General features: G+C 34.6%; 1 protein-coding gene across 1 annotated transcript in view; it reads left to right on the top strand.

Moving 5' to 3' along the window:
- Positions 1–1,643: 1,643 nt before the first annotated feature.
- Positions 1,644–15,271, top strand: part of LOC145692445 (flap endonuclease GEN-like) — a 56,149-nt gene continuing 42,521 nt past the window's right edge. Inside the window, exons 1-3 of the mRNA XM_081767752.1 lie at positions 1,644–1,763; positions 8,365–8,369; positions 11,473–11,753. Of these exons, the coding sequence (XP_081623878.1) occupies positions 1,644–1,763; positions 8,365–8,369; positions 11,473–11,753 (406 nt within the window). The remainder of the gene's footprint in view (positions 1,764–8,364; positions 8,370–11,472; positions 11,754–15,271) is intronic.

Genomic DNA, 15,271 nt, shown 5'->3' on the forward strand with positions numbered 1-15,271 from the left:
TTCGCGTTAAATCAGAAACTGTGTGTTAAAGCTTTGATAAAGTTCAGAAAGTTGATTTGTATCAATATGATGATTTTCACGTGCGTTGCAATTTGGTTGGCAGTGTTGTCAACTTTGTAGAACTTTGTTTCCAAATGACACTACGTGGATTTTATGTGATATTTGGTATTCATTAATGATTGTAAACATCACGTGAAGCACAATTTCCCATCGCCACATTTTTCGAAAACTTACTTGTATTTCATTAAAAGGTTTTATCTTGTGCATTATTGATAGTTTGTGTGATTCGGTGTCGTGACCATCGCCCTAGTGTTCTCTGGAACCATGAAAATTGTTTTCACTGGTAACATGACATTGTAGTGCACTAGTTAAGTGTTTGTGTAAATAACAGTGGGGAAGTCCTGTTACAGTAAGGACCGTATTAAATGTGTTGAATATGCTAAAAGCCATAAGAGGATTGTGCACAGAAAGAATTCTAGACAAAAATTTTTATCTTGCGGTAAAATATATGGATTACGTACAGCGTGTCTGCCCAAACGTACTATTACGGGAGGATGATTATTTGTGTCCTTTACACAAGGCGATTTGAAAGGCAGTATTAAAAAGTTTGAGAGGTGAATTCTTCACGGTGGTCTAGGTTTCACCGATAACGGCTATTTTAATGGCGACACATCCATGTTTAGCATGTTAACTGTCTGGTTAATGGTTTCCAAATCTACATTCAGAAGAACAATTTCTTTATCTTGCTGGTGCATAATTTCATACTTGCACCTTCTTTCGTGGTCACCAATATCTCACACATTCACGTTATTCACGGTAAATATTCAAAGTATCCTTTACAGAAATAATCATCCTTTCCTAATACTACGTTTTGGCAGACGCGCTGTACACAATACATATATTTTACACCAAGATAAAATTTTTGTCAAGAATTCTTTCTGTACACAATTATCTTATGCCTTTTAGAATAATCAACACATTTAATACGGTCCTTACTGTAATTGGGCTTCTCCATTGTTATTCATAGAAACACTGTAACTAGTGCACTACAATGTCATGTTACCAGTGAAAACAGTTTTCACCAAAGTTGGCAACATTGCGAGAGAATTGCGCGATTCCTATTGGATCAATAGACGAATTTTGGTCCTCCACCGAAACATACAGCTTTATACTCTTCCTGCTATTGCGATTATGTTATTAAGTACACTCGTTTCTTTACAACAAAACTTTTAATTTGACATGTTTTTCAGTTTTTAGAGCAATCCGAGAGGAGGGCAGCCATTTTGAAAGGCTGTATATCGAAGAATTTTTTTTTCTGCAAAAAGAAAAAATATGGGTCTAATAATATTGCATGTAGATCCCATATATAAAAAAAGAAATGAAATCTGAGACTATGATGGGAACCAATTTTGGATTGCTTGGACGATTTGAAATGGAATCGCTCTATATCCAAAGATGTGGGTCTCCAGATATATGCCAGCACGACAAGTAGACGGACCTTCTGATAATGCAGTGTTGATTTTCGTTTTATTTTGTTTATTTTACAGGCTGCGTTAAATTGAGTATTTCTTTTGTGATGATATATTGTTTTGATTTCTCTTTAAATATTTATTATAACCTTTCAGTAGCAGTAATGAAAAGTCATGGGCGTCAAGGAGTTGTGGAGTATCCTGGCGCCGGCAGGAGAAAGGAAATCATTATGGGATATACAAGGAAAAACTGTAGCTGTCGACCTTAGCTGCTGGGTATGTGAAAGCCAAATGGTTTTTTCAATCCAACAGCTCGCCCATATTTAAGGTTAGTGAGTGAGTATTAAATCTTTATACAGATGAGATGTGTTGTTTCATTCCTTTTGTTGTCATAATGACACGCTATAGTCTAATGTTTCAAATAATTTTATGTAATATTCAGTGATTTATTGACTTCTGTGAATCTATAAGTAAGACACGTAAAGAACATAATTTATGATTATGGAGTTTTAACTAACTAACTAACTCTATGGCCTATGGAACCCGGAGGTTCAGTGCCGCGTTCACAAAAGCTCTCCACTGACTTCTATCTTTACCTAATTGGATCCAGTTTCTACTTTGTATTCCTATCTCTGCGAGATCCATCTTAATATTATCCTCCCATCTGCGCCTAGGTCTTCCTAATGGTCGTTTTCCTATGGGTTTACCAGTCAAGACTTTGAAAGCGTTTCTACTTTCTTCCATTCTAGCAACATGACCTGCCCACCTAAGCCTCCTAGACTTGACGACCCTAACAATGTTGGGTAAACCGTATAAACTATGCAACTCCTCGTTATGAAGCTTCCGCCATTCCCCATTCTCGTTCCTCTTGGGTCCGAATATTCTTCTCAGGATCCTGTTCTCAAATACTTTCAATCTATGTTCTTCCGTCAGAGTAAGTGACCATGTTTCGCAACCATACAGAACAACAGGCATGATTATCGTTTCATATATTTTAAGCTTCATATTCCTCGACAGAATTCGCGACGACAAGAGATTTTGAACCGAATAGTAACACGAATTCCCTGCTTTTAGTCGACATTTAATTTCTTCGTGAATATGATTTTCGTCTGTTAAGAGGGAGAAGGAGTGCGCGACAGCGGCCGGAAGGTTGGTGTTCAATTTAACATGGGATCTCAACCATTTTTTAGGCAAATCATGGTTTCATTTCGTTCTTTCGCAAAAATGTCTCAATAGCTCACTCAATATGATGCATCTCATTTTAAAGGTGCAATTTGAACGCTGTGCGTGATATTTTCTTCTTATAAATACAGATAATTATAATCCAAATTCCCATAAGAAAATGATCAAAATTAGAGGGAAAAGTCTTCTGTTTTTTTACAGTAAGGAAAAGAGCTAAAAACTTCGGACTTTTTTGAGAATGGAATACTATCTTTGTATTTGTGCGCTACTGTACTATTTTTTCGCTGTTTCCAATGACATTCATTACACAATCGATGAGAAATTATATCCTTCATTATTGAATCTACAGAAATCAGAAATCAGATTTTTTCGTGTTCACGTACTTCGCCGTCTAACTGCTAGATGGCACTATAGTCATTCCTCATCCCACTTTCCTTCTCAGCGGGAGCCAGTCCTTTTGAAAACCTACTTTGAACTTCTTAACAGGGGCGGGAGGAAGGAAGTCGTTGTGAAGAACAGGAACTTCAAACACCAGGAATGGCAAAATTTATGACCTCTTTAGTTGATGGTTTCTGTTTCAGCAGTACAGTGTATTTGTAGATGGTTTCTATGAGAAGAAGTAATTTGTGTTGGTAGCGATAAAGTCAACCTTTCGACAGAGATTTGTGAAGGAGAAGCCGAACCAAAGTCTTCGTTTATCTATTCCAAGAAAGAAATGAAAACTTCCTGCAGGACTGAGAATATACACACAAGAGAAAAAATAAAATACATTATTATAATCTTATTATAATAATCGAGTAGATTAATCCCCGAAATATTCTTTGTTTACCTGTCAAAAAATCAAGAATAATATAAAGCTCTTTCATCAGCTTCCATCGTACAACATACTAAACACAAACATTATATATATATAGTGGCGGATCCAGGATATGATCAAGGGAGGAGCTAAACCATAGTTTGTCTCTTTATCCAGAGTAAACAGGATTGAAGCCCATTTTATCCAGTGTATACCTGAACGTCAAGGGGGGGGGGGCTATAGCCTCTATAGCCACCTTTGGATCCGCGCCTGTATGTGTATACTGTTTACAGTGCCGGATTTACGTATAAGCTAAACAAGCTATAGCTTAGGGCCCTGCTCTCTTGGGGCCCAAAAATCTAAAGAAAAACTGGATATACATTTCTAAAATATAAGAAAATTAAAAAATAAAATAAAATGTATATATACGTAGCAACAATGCTTCCTGCTGTGTAGCCTACGTTCATGTAATTAATGGGGCTCCTTCTGCTAGTCTGCTTCCTAAATTATCTCTAGTTTGTTCATTTCTATATGTAGGGTGCCTATGTTCATCTGGACACATAAAGGACCCCATTACCTTAAACAGCTTGGGGCCCCACGAAACCTAAATCCGACTCTGACTATATATTTATGCATGTTTGCTCCCTCTCTTTTCGAAGCAGTGTTTCTTTGATATTGCTTCAGATTCCGGCAGGTTTTACCAAGGAGGGAAGAGTCCTTACTCATTCCAGGCATTCAAACTAGGGACTGGACTACTTGCTTCCAACATTCTGTCCCCCATGTATCCCGGTCTGAATCAATTGCCTAAAGCCCATAAAACATTCAAATTCAAATGTAGATGTTGTTCATCAGTGTCGACACCGAAATATTTCTCAATCAATGGTAGGGGTGTTTGGTATCCTCAATCTGTCTCCCTCTTATTAGCGGAGAAATACTCTATATTCGGTAGTATTTTTTTTTTTTTTAAGTGCTGTTTAATGTATCGCATAGGAAACTAAATTTTTATATACCCTAGTAGTATAGAAACGCACCATACGGTACCTTACAAAATAAACATCCTATGCCAAGGATGCAAACATTAACAATAATAATAGAAAAACATACTAATAAACATTTTAAAGACATTCTTTCATTAATCAAGTCGCACTTAAAAGTAGAAAACAATTTTGGTTATGCATGACTTAAAAAAAAAAAAAATGGGATGCGCTCTAATTTAGGCTTACATACAGTTACTTTATAAATTCTTAAAATGACGCGCCCCATTCTTTTTATTTAGGCTTGCATAAATAATATTATTTTTAACTTTTTAGTGCGAATTGATTAACAAAGGAATGTCTTTAAAAGGTGTTTTATCATTTTTTTTATTCGTTGGACACATTTTCCAAATCCTAAAGTGATATGCAACCAGGGAAATAAGGGCTGGTTAAAGGCTAGTATTTATTTTAGGATAAAATAGTTGAAAATAAAAACATATTAAAATTTGCTTTTAAAATAAATAGATATATTGCAAAGTATGAACGTAAAAATGAAATATTGTATTGTCGCCGGACTTACGTCGCTCTGTGACAGTTCTTAGTTCTATGACGTCAGGAAATAAGTTCAATGTATACGAACACTTACTCAATGTTTGAAATAAACACCTGTTACGTCCTTGTACACTCATCTCCAAAATGATTGTCGCATATCTATAACTGTCTTCATGTAAGAATATAATGTAATACTGAATTTGCTGGGTACTTTTAATACTGATACTATGTGTATAATCGGGAAATGTATATATGGTAAATTTCATAGGAAAATATTTATAAATACGAAAATTAGAATGAGTAAATCATAATGTTGCTAAATGGACACGAAAGTTTTATTTTCGTTTTATTGTTCTTATTTACTCCTCTTTTGACATGAAACTTGCATACATGTCTCTGCCGATTGTACACATACTAACATTATAAGAAATACCGGGTGAATTCGTAATCAAATTATATTCCTACAACAACATATTTGTAGACATGCGACAATAATTTTGGACATGAGTGTACCTTCCTGAAGAAGGTGACACATCTTTTAATTCTATTGTTAATGAAGTGGTCTATTTCCCCAAATAAAAACCAATACCAAGCAGAGCATATGCTCCCTTCTGTCCTTCTAAGCCGGTACCCAAGGCTAAATGTAACATTGCGCCCCTTTCCTGTTGTAATAGGAAAAATTCAGGATGGTCAGCTACTGGTATCGATCCCAGGACCATTCGAATGTGAAGGCGAGACAGAGGGTAAATCTGGTGATCATATTTTGAAAAGAAAATAAAGAAATGGATTCCACTAAAAAAGAGTCACATTGCCAATACATTTCAGATCTTTGTCTGGGTTTTCTGCCTTTCAATTCCAAGTTTTTTTTTTTTAAACCACGAAGGCCCAAAATAAATTAGAATATCGACTCTCCCGTTTTTTTTTTTTTAATATTTGCATGGTTATTCATTTTATATCAGACTCTTCCTGCACTATTCCCGCGTTATTTACCATAGGTAGAATCCTTTGAGAAAGAGACAGGCGACAAGTGCTTTAGTTCTCTATGGTATGTTTGTGACCATTGTAGATATTTGAGTGGCTGACGGCTGATATCATGTTGGTCCCTCTTACAATATCTCTGTATTTATTTTTTCTTCAGTTCTGTTTCTCTTTTAGCCAAAAGAAAGGAATTTCACTCCTCTGTCCCATTTACATCCGTAATCATCCCCCTCCTGCGCTGTCCAACTTTGACCACATGCAGGGAAAAACGAAGGAAAAGGAGGGGTGCCATTTGCTTTGACGGCATTTCAGCAACAACCCCATCTGTTGCCAAAATAAGGAAACACTTTGCACTGCGATATCTTCGATTTGTCAAGGTCACTTGACTCCTTCCGACTCTTAATATTGATCCTAAATATTTGAAAGTATCCACTTTATCAAAAGTATTATTTAATATTTTAACGGCTCCACAATTTGCCGTATTACGGTCCCGACGCACTTCCATGTATTTAGTATTCTCTGCATTTACTTCTAAACCCATGTCCCTGCAAGCGTTTAATAAGATCTCTGCATTTATTTCTACTGTTCTCCTATCATCCCCTATTAAATTTACATCATCAGCATATGCCATAACCAGGTGAATGCCGTTCAACTCTAGGCCCTGGTTGCTATCTTTGACTTTCCTTATGGCGTATTCCAGCACAAAGTTAAATAATAATGGCGACAACGCATCTCCTTGTTTCAGGCCATTTTCGACGTGGAAGCTCGTGGACAAAAATTTTCCTCCCAAATGATTATGGAGTTTACCACATATAACTCTATCCATCACGACTCTGGAACTCACTAAAGGAATAATTAACACTTATGACCAGAGTATATATACTTATTTATTAAAACTAAAATATAGTATAACGGTTTCGACACTTAACGTTATCTTCATCAGACACTAACTTAAAGAAATATCTTCAAAGCATTTAAATATATACTAAAAGTGAAAGTACTAAGATTCATTGTTTGTATGGCCGTACACTGTGCAAAAAATAATCTAAAACCTGCATGATTAAGATAAACATTATTCATAACAGATGTCTTTAATTTCTGGAAACTTTGCTCCTGTACTTCGCTAAAACCACGGTATTCCTTTGTTCCTAATTAGAAACAACGTTCTTCTTTAGTGTTATTTTTTTTTTCTTTTCGGCTATTTCGGCGAAACGAGTTATCGATCTCCTGAACCATTGGCGTGGAATACCCGGGTTTCATTCCCGGCGGGATCTCATGTGGTTCGGATTCCACGTTAATCAGTAGGTCCACGTCCCATATAGCCTCGCTGCTGAACGGTACGTTAAACTCAAAATCAACTCAACTCAACGATCTCATGAATCAATTAAATAACCCCAGAATTTGACGTGTCTCTTTCAAGTTAGTAGGAGATGGTAATCTTTTACAGCCTGGATTTTGCTTTCACTAAAACACATACCTCGTGAGTTAGTGTTATAACCCAAGAATTCAATGGAGTCCTTGAAGAATTTGGATTTCTCTAAGTTAACTGCAAGACCGGCATCTTCTGAACGTTTTAGAACAATATCAAAATTCTTCAAATAATCCTCCGGCGTCTTACCCATTAGTAGAATGTAATCCGGAGAGGAAGCTACGTTAGCTCGAAGGTCTTGTCCCAATACATGATTCGAACATGCTGCCAAAGCAGCACTTCTATTTATCAAACCAAATACCACACAATTATATTCATACAAAACTGATCTTCAAATGAAAAGACAGTATAAGGTTTAGAGCTTTCATTCAATAAAATTTGATTATAAGCTGAGACCAAATCAAGATTTCCAAATATTCTGATCCCTTATAAGGTACTAAGGATTTCGTCAACATGTGAATATCTCACTTACTGCTATTTTTTCTTAAATCGAGAATTTAATTTTCGTATTAAATCGTATTCAATTTTCTTAAATCGAGAACAATTCTCGGACGTTTGCCATCCTTTTTCGGAACCACATGTACAGGATTCAAGTGTATACTTTCAGAAGGACAAATAATTTCATTTTCTAACATTTCATTAAGTCGTTTCTTTACTTCCTCTCTAAATTTATAAGGTATAATGTAAAACTTAGTTATAATAGGTTTTTGGTATCAACTTATTTCTGTCCATATGTGATATAAATACATAGAGAAGATTATTTTTAAAAAATGATTTTAAGAAAACAAAAAACAACGGGTTTAAACAAGAAAACTTTTTTTTAAATTTTTTTTTCGATAAAAACCATGGTTTTTGTCAACCCTGATCTTTAGTAAGTTCTTGCCAAAAGGATTTGTTCTATGTTGATATTTAACTGTTCTGTCATCTGTTCCATATTATTTTCTATTTTAGTATTTAACTGTAATGTCATTTGTTTCATTTTAGCATCTGTTTGTTCGATTTTGGCATTTAATTGCTGTCCAAGTTGTCATATAATATCAACCGCACTTGACATGTTGGATCCGATGCTGCTGCATTGTTCTCTTCTAACATTAGTGCTATCTCCAGTTTCTTGAAGATTCATTTTGGTATTTTTATACACCTTCTTGTTGTTACGTAACAGTGTGTAATCCGTTTTGAGCTATTGTTTATAACGTATCTGAGATAGTTATACTTCTTCTTCCAAGTAATCCCAGGGTTTGAATTTTATTTGCAGTTTTTAGTGAAATGCAAATGTATTTGCCAGACACGCGAAATCCTAAATGATCCAATTCATTATAGGGTAAATGTTGATTTCTTAGATCTGGTGCGTAAATCACGTTTTGTGAAACGCTGAAATAGATTCCAATTCTGAAAGTTACTGGTGCTATTTGAAAGAACCAATTACTAGGTTGCCTGAATGGAAGTTATCCTCTGAAACCATTCTCGCTGTATAAATAAGACCTATGAAGATGTAGTATCCATTACACATCGTAAGAAGCGATATGATTCTATTGTATGATTAAGCTCAAAAGTCATTGTATTGGTATGATTTGGATGTAATAAAATTTGGAAGTAGTTTCGAGAGATGACAATTGTGGAGCTTAAGGCTTTATCTTTCAGCATGTGTACATCTTCAATTGATTGAAAAAGTATACGGAAGTATTTCGTACAAAAATTATACTTTTGAAGATTTAAAACAATGCAGGAATCTGACGAATACCGTTTCTTTACTATTAGCAGAGGAGATAAAAATTAACTATAGTTCTCTTCAGTTCTAAAAGTTCCTGAATCTGCCTATCTATTTGTGGTTGGACGGTCGGTAGAATTGATGATGATCTGTCATCGAATGCCTGTTTTATCTGTTCAAATTTTATGTGTATCGTTTAAAATATATTCCATTTCTTCTAGTGAGTAAGCGAAGACCTTGTATTTGCAAAATAAATTATATACTGCATTCTTTTGAGATTCAGTTAAATTTGGATTACTGTCGAAGCGATTACTGTGGAAAGATTTTTTTGTTCGTTTCTATCTTTCTTAAATTTCTTTTCCCGTTCTAAAGGATTTTTAATTTTCTTTCTTAGCCTTATATCCGTTTATTTGAAGAGCAACTTCTTCCAAATTTGTTTCCACAAGCACCTCTGACGTGTCTTTCTCCAGGATAACGGGAATATTCATTGCATTTGAAATCAATAAAGTAAGCTTGTTCGTTGGGACAGTTAGTACCTGTAAACTAAAATGGTCTTGCAGGGTTCGTAGAGTAGAGACGATGTAAAATACTGCATCGGTTGAAGGAATGACGGTCTTCCGTATTGTACACATATCTACCTGAGCCTGTTGACGCATTGAATGAATGAGCTTTCGTGATACTGCATTCTTCTCTTCTTTCGGAAATGTGGGTTTTCTAGGAATTTGGTACAATGATATTGTGTTCTTTTTTCATCTCGATTTTTGCGTGGAGTCTTTTCAAGAGATCATGGCCTGTTACCTATTTACCATCTAACACGTAAAAATCTAGAGTACAGAAGAACTAACTTAATGCAAATTAATTCACTACGACTTATAATAGTCCAAGTTAAAGAAATACAACGACTTAATTTGCATATCAGTAAGAAAAGTGAATCAAGATACGAATTATTTGAGTTCACTTCGGTTCTGACCCATATATACACAAATAGATACCAAAGATATTTTGATTTTGAAAAATACCTCTCGTGGAGTTTGTATGACCCCTCCCCCAAGAAAGTATGCCATTTCGATGTATTTTGTCAATAGTAAACATTATTAAAACAAAACAATAATTAGAATTTTCCTTTGATTGCAACTGCATAACAATAATAACAAACTATTAAAAAATCACAAAAGAAACATTCATGAACTTATATATATATATATATATATATATATATATATATATATATATATATATATATATATATATATATATAGCTCCTTATGTAGTATAATGTCTTTGAGTAATGAATGGGGAATTTAGGTCTGAATATAATAGAAATAATATACAGGAGAGAAACGTGATAACCTACAAATGTGTGTTCAAGATTTTACGAACAATTACACTTTTACGAACATTTCTCGTTTTTTATTTTAAACCAGCCAATCCTGCTAAAGATATATCGAATACCACAATACCAATCAATTAATTTAATCTTAATTGATTACACTGCTTAGCACAAAAAGAGAGTAATAAAAAAAAGTTGAGTTGTCATCACCTTACAAGATCATTATTTTTCTATGCTCATACTAGTCGTAAAGGATTAAAATTAAAATCTGTTAATAGGTTTGGATTTCCTTACACAATTACGTGTCAATTTAGATTTTGAGAATAAGATTGTTTTCATTAATACTCTAAATGATAAAATTATTTTGGATTTGTTACCGGCGTCCGATAATTTTACATGCCAATGTCAGCTTCTTACGAATAATGTTAGCTCTGAAATAGATAATTGCCAGTCAATAAATAATAGTGAATTGGTAATAAAGGAAAATAAAACTTTCGATGATAATGTAGATGACATCGTGGATTCTATAAGTACCGAACACGAAAAGTTCACATCAGATTTTAGAGGAATTCTTAATAAACACAAACTAGTTTTCTCAAAAGTTGCGGGATGTTGTAAAAATGTTATTCTTTTCCATATTCCATTTATATTCTGTTCAAGTTGATACCGAACAACCTATTATAACTAAGTTTTACATTATACCTTATAAATTTAGAGAGGAAGTAAAGAAACGACTTAATGAAATGTTAGAAAATTAAATTATTTGTCCTTCTGAAAGTATACACTTGAATCCTGTACATGTGGTTCCGAAAAAGGATGGCAAACGTCCGAGAATTGTTCTCGATTTAAGAAAATTGAATACGATTTAATACGAAAATTAAATTCTCGATTTATAATAAGAAAAAATTGCAGTAAGTGAGATATCCACATGTTGACAAAATCCTTAGTACCTTACAAGGGATCAGAATATTTGGGAATCTTGATTTGGTCTCAGCTTATAATCAAATTTTATTGAATGAAAGCTCTAAACCTTATACTGTCTTTTCATTTGAAGATCAGTTTTGTATGAATATAATTGTGTGGTATTTGGTTTGATAAATAGAAGTGCTGCTTTGGCAGCATGTTCGAATCATGTATTGGGACAAGACCTTCGAGCTAACGTAGCTTCCTCTCCGGATTACATTCTACTAATGGGTAAGACGCCGGAGGATTATTTGAAGAATTTCGATATTGTTCTAAAACGTTCAGAAGATGCCGGTCTTGCAGTTAACTTAGAGAAATCCAAATTCTTCAAGGACTCCATTGAATTCTTGGGTTATAACACTAACTCACAAGGCATGTGTTTTAGTGAAAGCAAAATCCAGGCTGTAAAAGATTACCATCTCCTACTAACTTGAAAGAGACACGTCAAATTCTGGGGTTATTTAATTGATTCATGAGTTCTTTGAGTTGAGTTGATTTTGAGTTTAACGTACCGTTCAGCAGCGAGGCTATATGAGACGTGGACCTACTGATTAACGTGGAATCCGAACCACATGAGCTCCCGCCGGGAATGAAACCCGGGTATCCCACGCCAATGGTTCAGGAGATCGATAACTCGTTTCGCCGAAATAGCCGGAAAAAAAATAACACTAAAGAAGAACGTTGTTTCTAATTAGGAACAAAGGAATTCCGTGGTTTTAGCGAAGTACAGGAGCAAAGTTTCTAGAAATTAAAGATATCTGTTATGAATAATGTTTATCTGAATCATGCAGGTTTTAGATTATTTTTTGCACAGTGTACGGCCATACAAACAACGAATATTAGTACTTTCACTTTTAGTATATATTTAAATGCTTTGAAGATATTTCTTTAAGTTAGTGTCTGATGAAGATAACGTTAAGTGTCGAAACCGTTATACTATATTTTAGTTTTAATAAATAAGTGTATATACTCTGGTCATAAGTGTTAATTATTCCTTTAGTCAGTTCCAGAGTCGTGATGGATAGAGTTATATGTGGTAAACTCCATAATCACAAATTATGTTCTTTACGTGTCTTATTTATAGTTTCACAGAAGTCAATAAATCACTGAATATTACATAAAATTATTTGAAACATTAGACTATAGCGTGTCATTATGACAACAAAAGGAATGAAACAACACATCTCATCTGTATAAAGATTTAATATTCACTCACTGACCTTAAATGTGGGCGAGCTGTTGGATTGAAAATGCCATTTGGCTTTCACATACCCAGCAGCTAAGGTCGACAGCTACAGTTTTTCCTTGTATATCCCATAATGATTTCCTTTCTCCTGCCGGCGCCAGGATACTCCACAACTCCTTGACGCCCATGACTTTTCATTACTGCTACTGAAAGGTTATAATAAATATTTAAAGAGAAATCAAAACAATATATCATCACAAAAGAAATACTCAATTTAACGCAGCCTGTAAAATAAACAAAATAAAATGAAAATCAACACTGCATTATCAGAAGGTCCGTCTACTTGTCGTGCTGGCATATATCTGGAGACCCACATCTTTGGATATAGAGCGATTCCATTTCAAATCGTCCAAACAATCCAAAATTGGTCCCCATCATAGTCTCAGATTTCATTTCTTTTTTATATATGGGATCTACATGCAATATTATTAGACCCATATTTTTTCTTTTTGCTGAAAAAAAAATTCTTCGATATTCCGGCTTTCAAAATGGATGCCCTCCTCTCGGATTGCTCTAAAAACTGAAAAACATGTCAAATTAAAAGTTTTGTTGTAAAGAAACGAGTGTACTTAATAACATAATCGCAATAGCAGGAAGAGTATAAAGTTGTATGTTTCGGTGGAGGACCAAAATTCGTCTATTGATCCAATTGGAATCGCTCAATTCTCTCGCAATGTTGCCAACTTTGGTGAAAACTGTTTTCACTGGTAACATGACATTGTAGTGCACTAGTTACAGTGTTTCTATGAATAACAATGGAGAAGCCCAATTACAGTAAGGACCGTATTAAATGTGTTGATTATTCTAAAAGGCATAAGATAACTGTGTACAGAAAGAATTCTTGACAAAAAATTTATCTTGCGGTAAAATATATGTATTGTGTACAGCGCGTCTGCCAAAACGTAGTATTAGGAAAGTATGATTATTTCTGTAAAGGATGCTTTGAACATTTACCGTGAATAACGTGAATGTGTGTGAGATATTGGTGACTACGAAAGAAGGTGCAAGTATGAAATTATGCACCAGCAAGATAAAGAATTTGTTCTTCTGAATGTAGATTTGGAAACCATTAACCAGACAGTTAACATGCTAAACATGGATGTGTCGCCATTAAAATAGCCGTTATCGGTGAAACCTAGACCACCGTGAAGAATTCACCTCTCAAAATTTTTAATACTGCCTTTCAAATCGCCTTGTGTACAGGACGCAAATAATCATCCTCCCGTAATAGTACGTTTGGGCAGACACGCTGTACGTAATCCATATATTTTACCGCAAGATAAAAATTTTTGTCTAGAATTCTTTCTGTGCACAATCCTCTTATGGCTTTTAGCATATTCAACACATTTAATACGGTCCTTACTGTAACAGGACTTCCCCACTGTTATTTACACAAACACTTAACTAGTGCACTACAATGTCATGTTACCAGTGAAAACAATTTTCATGGTTCCAGAGAACACTAGGGCGATGGTCACGACACCGAATCACACAAACTATCAATAATGCACAAGATAAAACCTTTTAATGAAATACAAGTAAGTTTTCGAAAAATGTGGCGATGGGAAATTGTGCTTCACGTGATGTTTACAATCATTAATGAATACCAAATATCAAATAAAATCTACGTAGTGTCATTTGGAAACAAAGTCCTACCAAGTTGGCAACACTGCCAACCGAATTGCAACGTACGTAAAAATCATCATATTGATACAAATCAACTTTTTGAACTTTATCAAAGCTTTAACACACAGTTTCTGATTTAACGCGAAATTTATATTTTTATTTTCTATTCTCCCGAGCCGATTTTGGGTCCCGAATTGCAAACCTTCTAACTCGAAAACGAAGCGGAATTCGACTCATGTTTATAGGAACTTTTCTATTGGATTTGATGTCAGGATTCGTCTCTCAAAATTTTCATACTCCCTTTCAAATCGCCTTGTGTATAGGATCAAAATGCACAGGAAATATTTACATTCCAAGTACAAAAATCGAAATTTCAATAATTAATTGCGAATGTTAGGGGCTCCAGCCGCATGAACGGTTAACGGATATTAAATACTTAGGTACTTCTCCAATACATGTAAAAAATTCAGATTTTTAAAAGGTGGGTTCTCTTGAGAAAATGGTGTCCAAACATGGCGTCTTAATGAAATTTTCAGCTTTTCCTCATGCTATAGCGTGGAATGTAATAATCAGAAACATAAGTCCTTTACATTTTCAAGAGACCTTATGGATAGATTTCGATGCTAGAAGCAGATGGTTGATATTTCCCGTGAGGACAGAAAAAATATGTTTGAAGTTAGCAAAAATTTCACCAAAGTAATGTAATTATGTAGTTATGTAATTATGACATGTGGACAATGGAATTCAGACAACAAGATTTTACGAGAGACATATAAAAATTGTTTTAAAGTGGTGTTGGAAAATGAACTTTCTACAATTGTACAACCTAACATTTCGACTGGAGTATTTAAATTTCCGAAGCTAGAAGCTGCCAAAATTGCCTTGGCTACGACAAAAGTATTTTTATAACAACATCTTGATGACATAAACCGTGTCTTATTTTGTGTTTATGATAGAGTAAATTGGGATATTTATCAGCGATTACTCCCCATATATTTTCCCATCAATGAAGAACCTG

Source organism: Thermobia domestica, chromosome 8 (assembly GCF_964235325.1).
Source record: "Thermobia domestica chromosome 8, izTheDome1.hap1.1, whole genome shotgun sequence".
In the NCBI taxonomy this organism is placed as follows: domain Eukaryota; kingdom Metazoa; phylum Arthropoda; class Insecta; order Zygentoma; family Lepismatidae; genus Thermobia; species Thermobia domestica.